Source organism: Phascolarctos cinereus, unplaced genomic scaffold (assembly GCF_003287225.1).
Source record: "Phascolarctos cinereus isolate Bilbo 61053 unplaced genomic scaffold, phaCin_HiC Scaffold_726;HRSCAF=1367, whole genome shotgun sequence".
NCBI lineage: Eukaryota > Metazoa > Chordata > Mammalia > Diprotodontia > Phascolarctidae > Phascolarctos > Phascolarctos cinereus.
Genome location: NW_027556098.1, coordinates 61,866,477 through 61,885,241, shown reverse-complemented (window position 1 = coordinate 61,885,241; position 18,765 = coordinate 61,866,477). Strand labels below are relative to the sequence as shown.

The window sequence follows — 18,765 nt, the reverse complement described above, 5'->3', positions numbered from 1 at the left end:
TGCTTTCCCTCACTCCATTTCAATGACACCTGTGCCTCTAGGAGACGAACAATAGTAGTGCCCATTCATTTCACACCAGAATGTTAATACGGGGATAGGGGAGGGAGGGAAAAAGAACAGAGCCTCCTACTAATAACTGACAGCGCAAATCATTCCATAGCTACAAACAAAAGGTATCTTGCAAGCATCACTCTTGGGGAAAGCATTAGTAAAGCAGATGATTACAATAACCCCTTAATATTATATACTCATCTCACCAGATTTAGATTTGTAGGTAAGGGACTAGTTTTTCCTTGAAACATGAGATGTGTTCAAGGCAGTAACTTGTTTTCATAGAAGATATGTTCCTGGCTGGGAGAAGAATTAAAGCTATAATTTGCCACTCATGTCCCGACATCAAAACAAACCTATCCTGAGCATATGCTAATCTGGTTTATTCCAAGTGAACCATTAAATCTTGCCATTCTGATCACAGAATGATTCTTAAGTTAGCAGGACCAATCACTAACCTCACCTTGAAGGCTGATTCAGGGAAACAATGGTTTGGTAGGCACACATACGCTGTAACAAGCCATAAGGTTACTTACATCTGTCACTATCATTCTGGTCAGCAATGGCATCTTCCAATGCGACAGACTTTGGCTTCTTTTCATTATTTCCTTTAGAGCTTTCCCAGTCTGCCTGGCTGAATTTGCAGACCTCTGAGTCTTTGGTTGTTGCATGGCCACCTTCTCTTTCTTTCATCTCCAACTCTGAGAAGCGCATCATTGCACGCTAGAAAGAGAATGGAGATGAAAACAAAACAAAACAAAAACAAAACTCACAATAAAAACTACTTTATTGACCTTACCTTACAGGAAAGCATTTCCAAAGAAAAGTCTTGTCAAAACCAACCAAAGTTTATGAAATACAGAAATTTAATGTATTTGAACTGCACAAGACAAAACTTACAATATCTATATGCAAATAGCCACACATTTCTTTATTACAGTTACATGTGTATAGGTCTACAGACGTGTGTATATGTACACACACTGTATTAAAGACAAAAGTGTTTTCTTTTGGAAGTAAACAAAACAAAAACAAAGAAAACAAAAAATGAAAAGAAAAAACAAAGACACAAACAAACTGCACAATGAATAAAGACGACCATGGCCCACAAACTTCCCTTGGTGTATTTGGAAACGAAATTTAACTCAAAGGTTTATGTAAGATTCTAGTAATAAAAATTTGAAGAACTGACCTCACAGTAAGCAGCAGGTAGACATAAAATACTGTCCTCTTGTAATCCTTCCATCTATGTAATTAAAATGGGCACTCAATGGATCATTTAGATAATTTCATCCATTTTTATAAGCATAAACCAATTTTTTCTTAACATTGCAAAACAATTTGGCTATACTCATCTTTTAACTAAAAGTAAAAAAAAAACCTTAGGAAATTCCAGTACAATATCTGTTACAGCTCACTAACAAAATAAACGCAGCTTCTATCCATTTAAATTAGTCTTTGTGTTGGTGGTCAAAAGTTACACGAAGCCTAGGCATGAAATGGCTGCTATTCTACTCCACCAAATATCACCTACTACAGCATACTAACCACAACTTCGAGGTACATTTGATATCTAAAAGTCAAGGCCAAGAAATCACAGCAACCAATAGGTTAACATCATGCAGTCTTTGGCTATCCTCCACCATACTTAACACTCATCAGCATTACAGTGATGTTCTTTTAAAGCTATAACTTAAAACAGCTTGGATACATGTACCTCCTATAACTGCTGGCTACTGCTACTCACATTCTCCTAACTGCACAAATTTAACACATACACATTTATTCTAAACTTTAAATTATCAGTCTCTGATAGGAGTCCTAACAAGAGCTACCATACACCCCCAATACTGTTTAATACAGTTCAGTTTCAAAACTGGCAAATGCTGAAGTTACTGAAGTATTTCAGAACTCACCTGAAGCGCCCGCTGCTCTCTGCTGAGCTGGCTGGAATCTGCATACAGTTCGGTTGTGACACACTTGAATCGGTCACCTACATAACCAGCAGAGTTCGCAATTCTTTTTGCCAACTTAGACGGCTTGGGCTTCAAAAGTTTGCTATCATTAGAATCTAAGTCATCAGATCCATCTTTGGTATATGTGGGGTTGACGTCAATACTTGGGGTATTTCCCAAACAAAATGGTTTGGTATCATCTTGGGCTTTACCAAAAGTTACAGCTGTACCATCATTTCCACGAGCTGGCTCCAAGAATGGAGCAGAAGGCTGAACTAGGTTTTCTTTGTTAGGGCTTACTGAAATGTTATCTTTCCTCAAGCTGAACACCGGTGTATTTGAAGCCTGTTTAAAATTATATGATTCATGGAAATCATTGCTCCGACCATATTCCTCTCTCATCGCAATAAACTCTCTGTGCTGCTGCAGCACCTGCTCAGCTGTGGGTCTGGTGGGGTCATCAGTCTGGTTGCTGCTTTCAGTTGCAAAGCCAGGTTTGGTTAAATTTGTTTCATTCTTATTATCCTGCTCCTCTCGAAGGAGATCTATGTAGACCAGCTTATCATTTCTGACAACAGCTTTATTGTGATTCCAGCTGGAGTGCAATTTCGGGTTCTTCTCAGGAGGCGCCTCAGTATGTAACTTAGTGCTGCTGGCGTCCAATACTTCTGGAAATCTACTCCTGAGAGCTGGATCCTCATAGCGTGGTCTTTCATGAGACCGGGATCTCCTTTCTGGTTTTTCCTCTTTAGTGATTTCTAAAGGCGTATGTGGTAACAGCATGGGATGTACCATGCCCAAGCCCAGTGCATCTTGGTAGGTCACAAATTCCGGCCTACTTGTAGGCAGGGTATAGGGAATTCCTGGTTTGGGGGCAAGATGCCCTGGAAATAGACTGCCGTTGGGTAACAATACTGGATGAGGGTAGACGGGTCCCTTTCCATGTAGAGAAAGAGGACTTATAGCAATGCCTTCAGGAGCTGAATATGGGAGATAACTTCTGGGGTAAGGAATTGGTGGGGACCGGAAGGCCTCAGTTGGAGATAAAAATATCGAACCTGGTGGGAGGCCATTCTCATTTGCTTTGAAACTCGGTTCTGGATTACTGGGTTTGGCCACCTTGTTGCTGTTACTATGCTTGGCAGAGGCTGCTGTTGTGATAGGAGGCTGACCCACATGCTGTATGACGGATGGTGTTGTATCTAGAGTGTTTCTGTTTGTCTTCATGCAGTCTGTATTGGCATTTGGAGCAGGTGACGCGGATGCTGGGCGACCTGCGTTTGACAAGGACCCTGAAATATTATTGACTGTGGTATCTGTGGCACCCATTCTAGGGCAAGAAGAACTCCTCTGTTGCGGTATAACCCAGTCTAAAGCTTTGTTTTTCAACTGCATGTTTTTGCTGTTGTTGTCTTCATTGGGACTAGGACCAGGAACCACCCAGGATGAGGGAGCAGTACTAATGATTTCAGGTCTATATATAGTACAGCTATTTCCTGAAGGAGAAACTGTTTCTTTTGGAACATCACTTCCAGATAATACTATCCCACTTCCAGCCCTGCTCTGAACAAGGACTGTAGTGGGAGCAATTTTTTTAATATGGTCAGATTTGGAAGTCTCTGCATCCACAACTTTTGATGACAAGTCTAGTGGCTTATCTGTGACATCTTTGGTAGCTGTCTGTTTTTCTAGGAGAGGAGGTGATCTACCATCCTTTCTCTCATGAGCTGTCGTTTTCCTGGAGTGCCCGGGGGCTGGCTGTGCACTTTCACCCACTTCATGGGTCTTGGAAAATTTCCCATTGGAGAGCCTAGCTGTGGGAAACTCATTGCTTACATTCATGTATGGCTTTGACAGAGTCACTGAAGAAGGAGAAGTAGAGATCCTGGCATAATGCTTATGGAATTCAGAGTAGGTATCTGTGGGCTGTGTGGGAAGGTGGACTCGGGGTGATGGACGGGGTGAAGGGGGCAACAAGAGGGCAGGGTCCCCTGGCAGATTGCTAGTAGCTGTCTTGGCAGAAGGGACCCTAGGCTGCTTATTGTTCTGAATGTGTGGAAAGGCATGTGAATCAACAGGATTCCCAGGACTGACTCCCATCTTCCAAGGTAGGCTTTTGTCTGGGCAGTGAACAAGAGGGGGAATGGCTGGGGAGGCTGAAGCAGTGGAAATCCTCATTGGTGAAGCTAAGGATGAAGGAATGTGGGGACTGACATAGTGAGGTGGTGGCAGATATAAAAAACGCTCACCACTGGTGCAGACTGGTGAATAGGCCAAGTGTGGGGGCAAGCTGTAGGACTGCTGAGGTAGCAATGCCTTGTACATATTTAATGAATACTTATTTGGTGAGTCAAGGAAAGGATACATGGCTGGTGTGCCACCACCCTCCACATAAGGACTTCCCCAGGGGAGCCTTAGGTAACTAGCACCATTGATGTTAAGAGGACTCTGCTTGTCACTTGCAGTTCTGTCCAGCCCTAAGGTTTCTCCAGTAGGAACTGAACTTTTTTGTATTCCTGGTGGTGTTTTATATATAGTATTAAAACCATTTGGGGGTTTTCCAGGGACAGCTGATGTTTCTACTGTCTCAGAAGGATTAGGTTTGAACTGAATCTCTGGATTTCGTTCAGGGGTAAATCCAAGACTAGCTATAGCACTTGTGGCAGCATCCCGTCCTTTCTCTGAGCCAAGTCCACACAAACTGGAATAGACTATATTACTGGGGACTCTGAGTCCTTCCCGTATAAGTCCAGTCCTGTCCATAGTCAGAGCTGCAAGACTGTCAATGCGCTGTGCTGTAGTTGCATCCACCTTTGTAGAATAAGAAATGCAAAAATTATTTGGAGCTCAGTGACTAAAACCAATCTTAACACTAGAGATGCATTCTTAACTTTCAAGGGAAACAGTACACGCTGGGTCATTACAATACTGAAACATAAGGGTAGTAACACAAAGCAGGAGGACTCCAAGGTTGGTTTTTGCAATGCCAGTAGGCCTCTCTTAAAATGGTTTGTTGAAACTCACCTCTGTTCAGCGAGTTTGGACATACACATTCCTTTATACTTAGGGCCTAGCCTGTCTTACATTAACTCAATAATATATTATCTTGAAATTTCATCGATTAGCAGAAACTCTTTGCTACAACTGAGATGACAATAGTTCCAATTCATCAGAGCAATCCTTGTGGGGTATGAGGTCCCTGAGAAAAACAATAAGCCTCATCATGTCTTCCTTTCTTGGAAGTAAAAAGGAGTCATTAAATCTAAAGAGAGATTATTCTATAAGGACTACTAGGAATGGAAATCTTAAATGTCTCATTTCTGAATCAAGAGGGCATGGGTCCAACACTGTCTTCTACTGAGGCTGATTCCATGTCTGAAGGGATGGCCAGGTGCTTCATATTTCACTGAAAAGTTAAACCCTATAAACCTTAAGTGTCAATTTGAAGACTTCGGAAATTTGTCCAGCTGGAACTGCTAATGACACTGCTTATCAGAGTAAAAGCTAGTGGTCTACCACTAGCCAAAAAGGACCTAAAATACGGACACTCCTCCAGAGAATGAAAGGATGAAAACATAGCCTAGGAGCTTAGCATGTTCAACAAACTTTGACCTCATCCCTCACTAAAAAGATTTCTCAGCAGCAACAGCTGGGGGTGTGTGTGGGTATGTGTGTGTATGTCTCTAAAAAGAAACTGTTTCCCATGATAAGGCATTTTAAAAATTCATTGTAAAGCAATAGAAGATTGACCACAGAATCAGAAATTATGTCAGTATGACACCATTCATTTCTTACCACGGTGTGGTTTAAGGGGTTTTCTTCCCTCAGTTCCAGTCTGGCTTTCGGAGCTTCACCATCACTTACTGGAATTTTCCTATTACAAAGGATTATACCAGCTGCATGAAACATTCCTCACTCAGGAAAACATTCTCAGATTTCCCCAGGATAGACCATTCCTAATAACTCCATTAAAAGAAAAAATCTGACCTACTAATACTTTAGAAAAAGTAAAATATGACCACTACTTCCATTCCCCCCAAAGACGGTGATTTTTTTAAAGTTAAGTTCTCCTGAAAGGAAGAATCTGGTCTCCTTAATCTACGATTAAAGTAAGTAGCATCGATGTGTATTAAATTCAGGGACAAGCCTTCCATTTTTTTAAAAGCCATTAGCTATTCTAACCTTTCCCCCCTACACCAAGCCTCGTTGGAAAGGCTGCTAGTGTAGGCTGATGTAAACTTTCTCATCCTGCCCTCAGACATTTCACCAGAAGGTGGGTTTATCGAGAGTAAAACAGTCCAAAAGGGATGGAAAGAAGCTCAATAGCCTATCTAAAACTTAAAACTGGTTTAACAACCCCTGAAATACCAAGAATTGATTGATTGGCCCACAGAACAAGCTCCCAATAAATTCTCAATCACATCCAGAACTTTCCCCAAAGCCAAGTTCTTTGCCATGGACTATGAAAATTAGTTTCCACAGTGACAATAAAGCTGTATCTGACTATAAAGAAATGGTTGAGAAAGAGTATGTTTGTGAAGGGAGATACATACTAATATCATACAAATGTCAGCTGTTCCCTGCTAAAGAGGGAACTGCACATCTCTGCCATGCTGGTGCAGTAGCACTGAGACTTGTCACAGAAAGCATCGATAAAGAATATACCGGTGCCAACTTCCAAATCCCAGAGATAAAACTGCTGAAATGCAGCAGAAAGTTTCATCATTACCCAGAAGAGCAGCTTCAATCATCTAATGCTTAGCTGCCTTTACCCCACTGCTCCAAAATCACTGATTAGGAAGCATAACTGAATTGTTGAAGGATTGAAATCAGGAGAAAATGTGTTTGGAGGAAGGGCAAGCCACAAGGAGGGCAATAAGGAACCTGAGACTTAAATGAAGAAAAGGGCGGCTGTTTCTCCGTTTATTACTGAGCAAACTATTTGTTTTAAACCCATATCCAACACCAACCCACCTGGGCCCACACTCCTGACATTTAGAGTTAAAGCAGCATATAGACTGGGATTAATTCTCCTTCATAAATATGAAATAATAAATTAAGTATGAAAGTGCATTGAAAGGCCGCTTTAGGGGCTAATCTTTTAAAGGGCGTCAATGCTTCACTGAACCAGGTTGCCTGTTAAAACTGTAAATCAACGGCTGCTGGCTAGACAGGCAGATCTTTACTCCCCACCCCTTTTGGGAAAGCCATGGCTGCCGTGAGGTGGTGGCCACAGAGTCCTTTTGTACCTCCCTCCAGGCAGGACCCAAAGGGACATGGCACAGGGAGCTCAAATCCTCCCTCTTTGGGGGAAAGCTTAGGAAAGGGTGTCTCTAGACCTAAACTAGAACATTTACCTCTCTTCATTAATTCCACACATTCGGACCCTTTCATTGTTCATCCAGCTATGAACATTGCCATACAGGGGGGTTGCAGAAAGCATGACGTCTTCTTAAATCGCAGCTTGTCTTCACAGTTTTAGGCTATGAAAATAATATAAAAAAACAACACCACCACAAAATTGAGATGAAATTCATAGAGGGGGAAGTAGAAAGCAAGACAACATGGTAGGCTTCCTTTTAAGCAATTAGTAATGAATGCCAAAATGGTGAGGGTAGTATGCCGCCTGCCTTGAAAGAAGAGGCAGATGCCCAACAGAAAAGAGGGGAAATGGAGGGCATTTCTAGGTCAAACAAGACGGAATTTCTCCAGTACACAGCAATAAAATTAAGGCTTATTCTAGGTCCATACAAAAATGAAGCTTCTCTTAGTGTATTTCATTTGAGTTGTGGAAACAACAAAGCCGATCAGCTTGGACTACTACATCTTACAGGGACTGAGCAGTTAGGGGAAGTCAAGCAAAATTCCAAAATACGCCTTTTTCCTCCCCTTAAGGATACAATTAAAGCTTAGTATTAATGAGTGACCATTTTACAGGAACACAGGGAGGGCAAATCCAAATTATCTTACAGTTTGTGGTGGTTTTTGTTGTGTTGTTGAGCTTGCAAATTTTGGACTTTTTTTTTTTAAGAGTTAAGGAAACAAGAAGAATAATGCCTTGGGCAAACACAGGTAAACAAGGAATGGTGCCATGTGAATAACTCAAAAGTAACTTAAAGATCTGAGGGTTAAAAATAATGGTGGGCTGGTAAACCTCCACCCCAACTCTATATTTGATTAAGCACCAAACCTAGGGCTACATCACCTCAGTGATGTTGAGGGTGAGAGCTGAGTAAATTCAGTGAGGTCTGTTCACTTGGGGAAAGAAAGCATTAGCCAGCAGCACAAGTATTAGCAGTCCTGACCCAACTGAGCTACTGGCAAAAGGACAGGCACCAGACATTCAGCTAAACAGAGAAGTCCAGAGACTGAGGGAGAAGAGAAGGGAGAAGGGGAAAACAGAAAAGCTTCTTCACCTTGTGTTTCCTCTTGCCATCTCCTACCTGCATTAAATTCTAGTTTGCTGCATGAGTGAAGTGTCAGGACAAGCTGCATTTTATTAACAGGATTATCACAGCACATGATTTATCCCAGTGCAGGATTTTAATTGCTCTTTGGAGGTTGAGTTGTTTCTTTTGACTGAGTTTCTGCCTGAATCCTGCTGCTAAATGCTGGGTTAATAAGAAGGAATCCTTTAATGCTCAGGACATCCCTGGGCTCTTCCTTCCTCCCCATTTTTTCCACAGATGTATCACCCCCATGAAATAATCTCTAGGTGACCACTGGGGGAACTTTTCTTTCTTCTCTCCCTCACACACACCCACACAGTTTCCGAAAGCCCAAATGCTTCACAAGTAGACACACTTCCTTTGTTAGCTTGAAAAATATGCAAATGATTGCTTTTACATTTGTACTGAGCAGAGCAGGGGACCAGATTGCATGGGGTCGATTGCAGGCACCACACGTTTCCAGAGAACATTTCACTAGAGTGAAACGAGTGTGTATGTAAGGGAGGGGGACTAGAACCCAAAAGCTAGGAAATCCCTTTGCATGTATTTTTCCTAGGTAGGCCTTTCATCCATCCTTCCCACTCAACACCTAGAACAATGTGTATTAATAGTAGATTAATTGTACTACACTCCCAGAATAGCATATCACTCAAAAATGACATTGGAAAAGAAAAAAAATCTACTGAGAAAGAGTAGAAATCTGAGATTGAGAAAGAGATGAGATAGGACAGTGTTATTCAGAAGTTATTTCATCAGGAAGACACTTTCTTAGAGATTTACTGGTTTCCAGATGCACAGGCTCATGCAGGTGATAGGCCTGCAGCACCAGCCTGGGAAGACTGATTTAGGGTTTTCCATAAGGCTTAGTATACTGGCTATGTTCCCATTATGTATGAAACCAAGTAAGTTTTGGTGTTTGGAGTGAAGGCTCTAGAACACAAGCTACCACACACCTTTCCCACCTTTTTTTTTTTAATGAGGATTTTAGGTAGGCTAATGTCAAAAGAATTGTGGTATTGATCTTTGCTTTCTTTTCATGACATCACTAACACTAGAGCAGCATTATGCCTGAATTAAAGTTTGTCATGATGAAATGCTGAAAAACTGTGTTGAGGGCCACTCACTGAATTGGGCATCAAACTAGAATAACAAAAATGGGAATAGTGAAAGTCCTCTAAGCAAATAGTTACACGTTAAAGAAACTTAAACCTTCCCTTTCCTCAACCCTACAATATGTTTAAGGGCAAGGATCCAATTGGGAAAAGAAACAATTCGGGCTAAAAAAAAATCTTACGAAAAAGGGGTCTAAGTGGGGGAGAAAGGCTGCTAAAATTATCCATATTAGTTGTCCACACTGATTAAATTTGCCCCATAACTGCCTCGAATTCCTACTTCATCAGGACAACACACCTCACCTAGACAGCACTACCTTCTAAACCCTTTTACCCCCTTTCCACAGAACACTTTGAATCAGCTCCCCTTGCCCAACCCCCACCCCCAGCGGAAGCCGCAGTTCCTGCTTCAGCATAAGAAGCACCTGATTCTAAAGATATTTAAATGTGCCTTTTAAACCAGCTGCTAGGGGAAATGTGCTAGGTTTTTAAAACCATCACACTTACATGCTACTCCGGGCTTCTTCCTACAGGTTGTACAATATTATCATCTTACAGATCCTGACACTTGGCTCAAGAATGGGCTTCCTCTCTCTCCAAGAGAAGAGCACAGCAGTTTTTTCTTAATATTTGGGGAACTTTCTGTCAGGTACTAAGTCTGTTGGGGAGAAGGAGAATATTGTATGGTACTGTGGGATACAACATGCACATATATTTATAATCTTTCCCAGCCCCAATGAACTTTTTGTGAACTGTTTAAAAGTGGAGGTCTGTTGAACAAACAGCGGCGCCACTGCCAGCCATAATTTCATTTCAACAAGCAACAGACTTTTAACTCTTGAGTCTCTCCCTTTCCTTACCATGTTGAAGGAAAGAGCAGAATGGGAAAAGGTCCACTGAAAATCATCCTGACCGCTTCTTGCCTTAAGCAAACAAGCTGCCTTCTTCTAAAGTACAGAGATCCTTAGAACAGGCCACTCACCTACCCTTTGCGAAGTAGCTGCTGACTTCCAAACCCTACGTTTAACCCCCAAAATGTGTATCTTTTTCCTCCCCCACCTCACTGCTACCCCATCTGTTTCTCCTATTTATGTGTGGCTACCGGGTTATCAAGTTATCCTCTCTCTCTTCACCACTTTCTATGCAATTTCATAACTGATTTTCTTCATTTTGAAATTTTAATCTCTTCATAACCTGGCCCCTTCCTACCTTTCCAGTCTTCTAGCACACTATTTCCCTTCATGTACTCTGCTGATACTGTCACATTGCCCTATTAACTGTTCCAGACACATAATGCTCCAAACTCCCATCCTCCAGCCTAGAGTGCACATCATCCACCTCCCCAATCCCTGGTTTCCTTTCCTTTAAAACAGCTCAATTGCCACCTTCTATATGAACCTTTTCCTGATACTGCCTAGCTGATAATTCACACCTTCCCCAAACCACCCAAGTATTCACCACTTAGAATATATCATATACATGTTAGAATTTTGGTTCCTTGAGGGCAGGGGCTTTTCTCTTTTGTCTTTGTAGGACCAGCACTTACCACAGTGTTGGCACATAATAAGCACTTAATAAATGCTTCTTGATTGATTTATTGATAATTTGACCTTTGCAAGGAACGTGAGTATGTCCATGGCTAAGAATCAACTTTCTTCCATCAAATATTCCACCATGACAACCAAGATGCCAGGGACTACATGTGGAACTTTGGTCAGTGTGTGGTGGCACAGAATTAATGTCAATCAACAAAAACTGATTAAGCAACTACAACGTGCCAGATGCTTCGCTAGGTGCTGGGGATTCAAAGATAAAATGAAACACTACCTGCCCTCAAGGAGCTTATATTATATTTGAGGAGACAACACACACACACACACACACACACACACACACACACACACACACACACAGGAAAGATAACTGTGCAGGGGAGGTCATGCATCAAGAAAGGTTTCGTGTAAACACAAGTTTCAAACTTTTTTTGTGTCATGACCCCCCCCAGGGGTCCCTGTTCAAAATAAAGTTTTCAAATGTATAAAATGAAATGTTTACAAAAGAAACCATTCAGTTATCAAAATTATTTATTTTTAAAGTTCACAAATTCTTAAGAAATTCTGATATAGAAGACGGTACTAGAGTGAACTGTGAAGAGAAGAAAGGATTCTAAGAAACAAACTGGGAAGGGAGTGTATTACAGACACAGGGAATGGCCACTGCAAGGAAATATGGGAGATAGCCCACTGAAAACTGACATTTTTAGAGAACTTCAAGGTGTGCAAAGTGCTCTCATCTCACTTCAACCTCACAACAACCTTGTGAGGTGATTCAGATATTCCCCCTATTTTACAAATAAACTGAGGCTCACTCAGAAAGGTTAGAGGACTTGCCCAATGGTCAGAGCTAAAGAGTATCACAGGCATTATTTGAAAACAAGACCCCACAGTCTAAGCACTGTCAAAGTATGGGATTTCCTTTTTAAGGATAAAGGCGTTTGTTATTGGATATGGCTGCTGACTTACCCTTAGAATTCTGTCACACCACTCCACAACCTCCTGTTATCAAAAGTCACACCTAGGCATAGCAGTCTGAACAATAACTGCCAGAATGTCAGTCAACTGGGTGACAAACATTTATTAAATGCCTATCATGTGCCCAGCACTGTGCCATTTGATGGGGATACAAGGAAAGGTAAAAGTTCCTATTCTTAAGGAGCTCACAATCGCATAGAAGGGAAAACATCCAAGTTACCATGTACAAACAAGGATAAATATATACAGGACTATATAGGATAAACTGGAAATAATTAACAGAAAAAGTTTAAGGGGAAATCAGGAAAGGTTTCCTGCAGAAGGCAGAACTTTAGCTGGAACTAGAAGGAAGCCTCAGAAGCCAGGAGATGGAGATGAGGAGAAAAAGCATTCCAGGCATGGAGGTCAACTTAGTGAAAATACCTACTCCAGAGATAGTAGGGTTTTCTGTGTCACAGGATTGCAGAGTTCTTGGTGGAGTTTAAGGTACATACAAGACTTACAAAAGGTGGATGATGGGGGGAGGGGGAAGTTTGGAATGACAGTATTTAATTAAGAGGCATGATGAAATTCATCACAAGAAGTGCTCTCTACCTACTAACTTTTCAAGTGTGAGCTGCAAAACTGAATCCTTGTTTTGGATTTTAGCTGCTTTTCTTTACTTTTTTACTCTGAGTGAGAAGGAAAGGTAAGTCGAGTTGGTTTTGTAGAGGTTGGCTGATGTCTGGTTTCTAAAGAGCACACTCAAAACATCACAGCCACTAGAGTGCTCAGAATATGGAACACCCAGTTCCCCCAGAAAAGAGTTAGAAAAATGCAAACACACACATATTATATCCGTTTTTCAGAGTCTTGTCTCGTGCTCTCTCTCTCCTGTTTTGGCAATTCATTAAAAAGAAAACCAGGGAGAATCTCCCATTTAGGTCCGAAATTTGTGAGGCCTCATGACAAGTGATTCTGGCAGAAAAGTTTCATTAGCAGTGAACTGTTCTGGCATGGAAACTCACTAGAAAAATCCAGTTTTGTGGAAATAGAGAGTGGGGGATAGGAAGGGCCCTGGAGCCAAGAAAGAGAAAAAGTATTAATTAAATGATATTTTATTTGGCATGTGGAGAGATGATGCCATTTAGAAGCACAGGAGTATGAAACCATCACCAACCCTCACCTACCACTTCTCTGACTTCCTCGAATGAGGATATCTTTACTGCTATGGTGCAAAATGAGTGACCATAAGGGGCAGGTAAGAAAAGAACTGGAAGGTGGGGCAGGAAAGGAGGATTACAATGAAGTTATAGGAGGGAATACAGCAACCAGGTTCCTTTTGGCACCTTTAGTCTCTATTCTTTTTCCACCCGTTTGTTCCTGGCATCTAGCCAATTTCCATTGCCTTAGCCTTGACTGATCATCAGCACGACTGCAGGCTTCCGATGGGCTAAAAGTCTGCACATCTTGCCAGTCAAGTAGCACCAACGAAATAAAACCAAACAATCTTGGCTCACAGAAATAAATAATGCTACAAATTATCTTGGCTTTCTAATTTTCTCTAATTCTGGCTCAAGGCTCCTGCTAAGATCATTTCTAGGTTTGTTAAAAATAAAAAAAAAGCCCCATGGGGCAGACTAACCCAAAAAAGACAAGGGGTTTTGGGGAACCTTGAAATAAAAAAGCAACCAGAAAGAATTATGTCTCACAGGCAGATGATACCTTCTCCCACTAGACAAACCTCAAAACCATTTATCTTTGGTTCGAGATCAAGAGCCTCTGTTTCCGTTAAGCAGCAGTGCCAGTACCATGGATTCAGTGGTAGGTCCATGACCCCTTATGAACCTCCAACAGATTAGTTATCACAACTACCTGAACAGGCTCTAGGCCCGGAGTATTTATTTTAAATGCCTTCTTTCTAAACTACAGACAAACCTTAACCAAGGAAACCGGGCCATCATTAGTCTATCATTCCTTGATAAATAAAATGTAACAAATAAAACCCCCACAGTTACTGTTTCCCCTAGTTTCTTGCCCGTGACTTTCCTTCCTACCCCAGCGGGAGGGAGAAGGGAGAGAAGTACAGAGAAGAGTCAAGAAGGCTGCAAAGTAGCCCCCTCCCAGCGACCACGGATTAGCAGACGTTTGACCTTTACCCATCCCTTGGTATTTGGCATAACCATAAAGCTAACTACAATGAGCAGCCAGAGCTCGCTCCTATCCTCGATCTCGAAAATACATCTTGAGTCATGCACAACGATACATTTTGGGTGTAAAAAAAAAAATAGGAGCAAGTGATGAAGATTCTATTTTAGGATTTTTTTTTTAGGTGGGGTGGGTGGAGGGAGCAAAGCTCCAGCCCTCTTCACTCCTCCCTCCCCACAAAGTCCCGAGGCTCCCATTCTGTCACGTGTTGCGCGAGGCTACCCGGACTTTCCACCCGGCAGGCTGGTAAACAAAACGCGGCGGCGGCGGCCCGGCAGTTCCGAGGCAGCTGGAGCCGCCGCCGCCAGCCCCGCCCCACGGCCCCCTCCCCCAAACCCCCCCCACAGCCCCCGGATGTGCGTGCGTGTATCTGTCTCTGGCTCACCCACTAGCTCAGCCTCTTACGGGCTTAGCAGATGTGAGAGCAAGCCCGAGAGGTACGGACAGACGTTGCTCAGTCGTAAGAGGGAAGGGGGATGGGGAGAAAGGGAAGGGAGTGAGGGGCCTGGAGAGCGGGGACAGAGAAGGAGGCAGTTCGCCTTCCTCCGTCAGTCACACCTCCGGCTGGCGAAAGTCACACTAGCAGCACCTAAACATATGCTCCCTCCAGGCAAATATTTCTGTACCCTGCTCCCTCGCGCGCGCTCTCTCGCCCCCCCCCGTTTTGTATTAGTAATAAATATAACAGCATGAAAGGTGAGAGGGGGGGTGAGAGTAAGTTTAATAAGATAAAATAGAGGGACGGGTTGTTTATTCCTTCTCTTCAGTTACGGACAAGCAGGTGAGACGACCAATTCAAAACATTTTAGTAAGAGGGGGCTAAGAGGAGGAGAAGGAACGATAGCAAGATTCAGAGTGAGACAGAAAGCGGTGGCAAGCAGGCAGAAGACCAGTTGGGGGTGGCAGGCCAGTATCCCAATCCACGGCCATTCTATTGAACTTCGCGGGCGTGACAGCATCTCCTCCCCTTCCCCCAAACAAATCGAAGGACTAAAGGAGAAGAAGCCCCCACCCCCCATCCCCGCCTTGCAATCAGCAACAAAGAGATTTTCTGCCACGACAAACCCTGGGAGTGCATGCAGCTCCCCCTCTCCTCCTCAGCCCCCCAGCTGACTCATCTCCCCCAGCCGCTAGAAGAGGCGAGGCGCCCAGATATTGAATTGATTAGAGACAAGCAACCAGCCCTCAGGCCTAAGCCAGGACTCGATGACCCCACCCCTTCCCGGGCTTCCCTGTCCCTCCCCCTCCGCCCCGGATTTCCCTTCTGCTTCTCCCCAAGACCCAGCAGGCCAGGCCGGAGATTAAGCCTTGCAGCGGAGAATTTCTCAGGTTGAACCCAGCCGCGCCATTTTACACACATAACACACGCTCACGCGCGCCCCCCCCCCCCACACACGAGGTTTCCGCCGCGACTGCTGCCAAGGACAACAGGCGGCGGCAGCAGCAGCGCCGGGGCTGACTCGGCAGCGGCTGCTCAGTTGGGGGTGGGGAAGGGATGGAGACCGGGCCGAGAGATCTGGAGGGGTAGAGGCGATAAGCCTGGCACTAATGCGCACTTGAGGTAATTAAGTCAACGTTTCATACTCGGGGCAAAGTCTCAGGGTGAGAGGCAGGCCTGGGCCTCCCCTACCCGGTCCGCCGCCGTTTAACCCTTTTCTGCCTGCAGCATCCGACCAACCTCTGGGCCAGCCTGTAAACTCTCAGGCACACATGCAGTACCGCGCGCCCTCGAACGGCTAGCTTTTTTCCCTTCCACGTTTGTCGGGCCAGCTAAGCTTAGGGCATTAAAGAACCACCGCAGAAGCAGCATGCACTCCCCCCACGCGTGCCCGCCCCTTTTGCTCGTGCTGCAGTCATGAAGCTTCATGGAGAGAGGAACACACACGTTGCCATAGAAAGCTGGGCTACAATTTAAGTTGAAAAGGTGCAGTGACTTCCGCAAGCAGACGATGGAAGAAAACAGAAACCAAGCTTGAGGCTGACCCACACCCTGATATGGGGCGGGGTTGGGTGTAGAGGAGTGCAGCACACCGCAAACCTCTTTCCCATTCTTCTGGATTTACTCCCTCCCCCTTCTCCTCCTCCTCCTCTTCACTACCACCACCACGGAAACCTCTTCACACAAGGAGGCCAGGGCCGGAGGCGCGAAAGGGTGGGCAAAGGCGGGGAAAGGAGGCTCCACAGATCTGCCACAGGAGACGTTAGCAGGCACATCAGATCCCGGGATCGTACGTTTGCCTAAGTGTGGCAGATACGGCCAGACCCTTCCCTCTTTCCCGCCACCTCCACCCCCCCAGAAGGAAAGCTGTGGCCCTGAGGAGTGGACACCACCCTTACTAGATGTCCGCAGCTCTTCCAGGCACTTCGTTCACAGTCGCCGAAAACCCACAAAGTCCCAAATGATGAACCACTACTCTCCCCCCCCCCAGAAGAAAGCAGCTCCCTTATTGTTCAGCAAATGGCCGGCGTGCAGCCAGGCAGATATTAAACTTGGTTCGCTGCCTCTAACAGCTAACCTATGGTTAAAAAGATCGTGTCATTTTAATGGCTGCCATTTCACTGAGCCTGTTTTTTCCCTCCTTAAAAGTTTGTTGGCGATATATGCTTTAGAGTTTGGACAACACTGCTTGCATAATGTGACAGGGATATCGGGAAGCTGGTGCTCTTCAAAATAAGCCCTCCCGTCATGGGGGCCTTTGTTTGCGGGTCGCCAAACTGGGGTATTGGAAAACCCATCTTAATTAAGTCCGGGCATGGGCTTCTTTTCCACAGAGCAAGGACCCCCTGCGTTTCAACCCTCCGGGCAGATTCAACTAGTGACCTTTATACTACAGGGGATGGGGAGTGGGGGGAGAAGAGAGAGAGATTGCAACACCAATCATTTCTAAGGTTTGTTTTCAAAGGAAAATGCCAAGTGGACAGCCAGGGCTCCCGTTTTTACTTCTTATAGCCAGAACTCAACTATAACCTAACTACTATATCCCAATGTGACCCTCTCCATGCCAAAAAGAAATTCCTGATGGTGAATGTTTCATTTATATTTACTATATAGGTAACGGTGGCACTTAAAAGATATTTACATTACTTTCTAAAAACAAAAGTTTTCCACAGCTGTATCTTGCTTTGAGAACACCGGGCCATATATATCAACTTCAGGAAAGGGAGACCGAGTAGATTCGAAGGGGGTTGTTTGAATAGGGAATTCGGTCTTTTCGTTTTTCCTTTTTAAAATAAGAATAGTAAGAATCCCAGTCTGGAACTCTGAGCACCAAGACAAAGCAGTGGAACAACTGTATTACAAATAGGGGCCAATGAATTTTTGTAGCTGTTTAGACCTTAATTACTCGTGTTTGATTCGTGGGACTAAGATACTACACCTCGCCAAGGTTAAAATGCCCTGAACAGCTATGAGCAGATGTGAGTGAGTTGGCAGACGGGCAAATGAGGTCTGCCTCTAAGTCCGATAACAAGTGACTAATACATTGCATATCGTTGAAAGAAAATTATTTTTTCTCTAATTTGCATTTGCTTAAAAAAAAAAGCTCATGAGCATCCCTCGATGGCACTAGCATAATCCTGGAAATACTGCTGGGTTGCTTTAAGAGATTTGAAAGGAGAAAAAAAAATTGCCTGTTTTGGAGATTGAGACCTGTTTATCTGTTTGCCAAGGTGAAACTGGTTTCGCAAGCAACATTCCTACAGAAAATGGCACCCATCTCATATAAATAGCTATACGTTGGGCTAATTTACAGAACTGACAATGGAATAGTATCATCATTAAAAATACAAGTTTTAGTCTGATACTTGGTGCCTTGGATGAAAGAGGTATTTAATGTTAACTGGACTGACTAATTCTGAAAGTCTTTATTCTTAAAACTGAGGAAGGACTGAAGAAGCCGATTTAAAAACATCCTCACCAAGGCCCAATGACCAAAATTTTAGAGATGGACAGGATGACTTAGTGGAGAGCTCAGAACCTAGAAGATAACATGTTGAACCGCCTAACTCATCTCAGTTCTTTGGTACATAATATTCAATTCAGATTTTAGTTTGGTAGAAAAGCAGCAAAACAGGCAGCGACAGCTACAGAAGAACTCTTTTTGGCTAGAGTGATAAGTCTGAACCAACTGCCTTTTCATTTTGACTACTCAAAGGGCTTTGACTTTGTACCAGTAATTCTGTGAAAGGTTTGTGGCAGTTTGCAGTATAGTTTAATATGTCACAGAGTGGGTGGTATCCTGTGCAGATTTCAGGATTACACCTATATTTCCTTCATCTGAAGGCTTTTTTGCAAGGGGCTTATGGATGGGGGGCCCTGGAATGTCAAGAGGGAAAAAGGGGAGACAGGGAAGGGGCAATATTTAAAAAAACTTTAATCCAAAATCTATCCTTGGTATCCAGAAGTATACACACTTGCATTTACAATTCAGTAAACAATTATAGAAGTGAAATTCAAAACAGTACCTAGCCTCCTATGACA

The 18,765-nt window shown here is 43.6% G+C and overlaps 1 protein-coding gene across 7 annotated transcripts in view; it reads right to left on the bottom strand.

Annotated features, from left to right (window-relative positions):
* BCOR (BCL6 corepressor) overlaps positions 1–18,765 on the bottom strand; it is a 152,736-nt gene that overhangs the window by 30,014 nt on the left and 103,957 nt on the right. For 4 of the 7 annotated variants that reach the window (XM_020967109.2, XM_020967114.2, XM_020967108.2 and 1 more), the window contains exons 2-6: positions 7,364–7,489; positions 5,802–5,880; positions 1,968–4,817; positions 1,244–1,297; positions 588–774 (exon numbers count right to left, since the gene is read on the bottom strand). In XM_020967109.2, coding sequence (XP_020822768.2) covers positions 588–774; positions 1,244–1,297; positions 1,968–4,817; positions 5,802–5,880; positions 7,364–7,449 — 3,256 coding nt within the window. In that variant the 5' untranslated portion in view covers positions 7,450–7,489. Of the gene's footprint in view, positions 1–587; positions 775–1,243; positions 1,298–1,967; positions 4,818–5,801; positions 5,881–7,363; positions 7,490–10,074; positions 10,489–18,765 lie in introns of those variants that run through there. The other 3 variants (XM_078146584.1, XM_020967116.2, XM_078146583.1) reach the window with 2 other exon arrangements.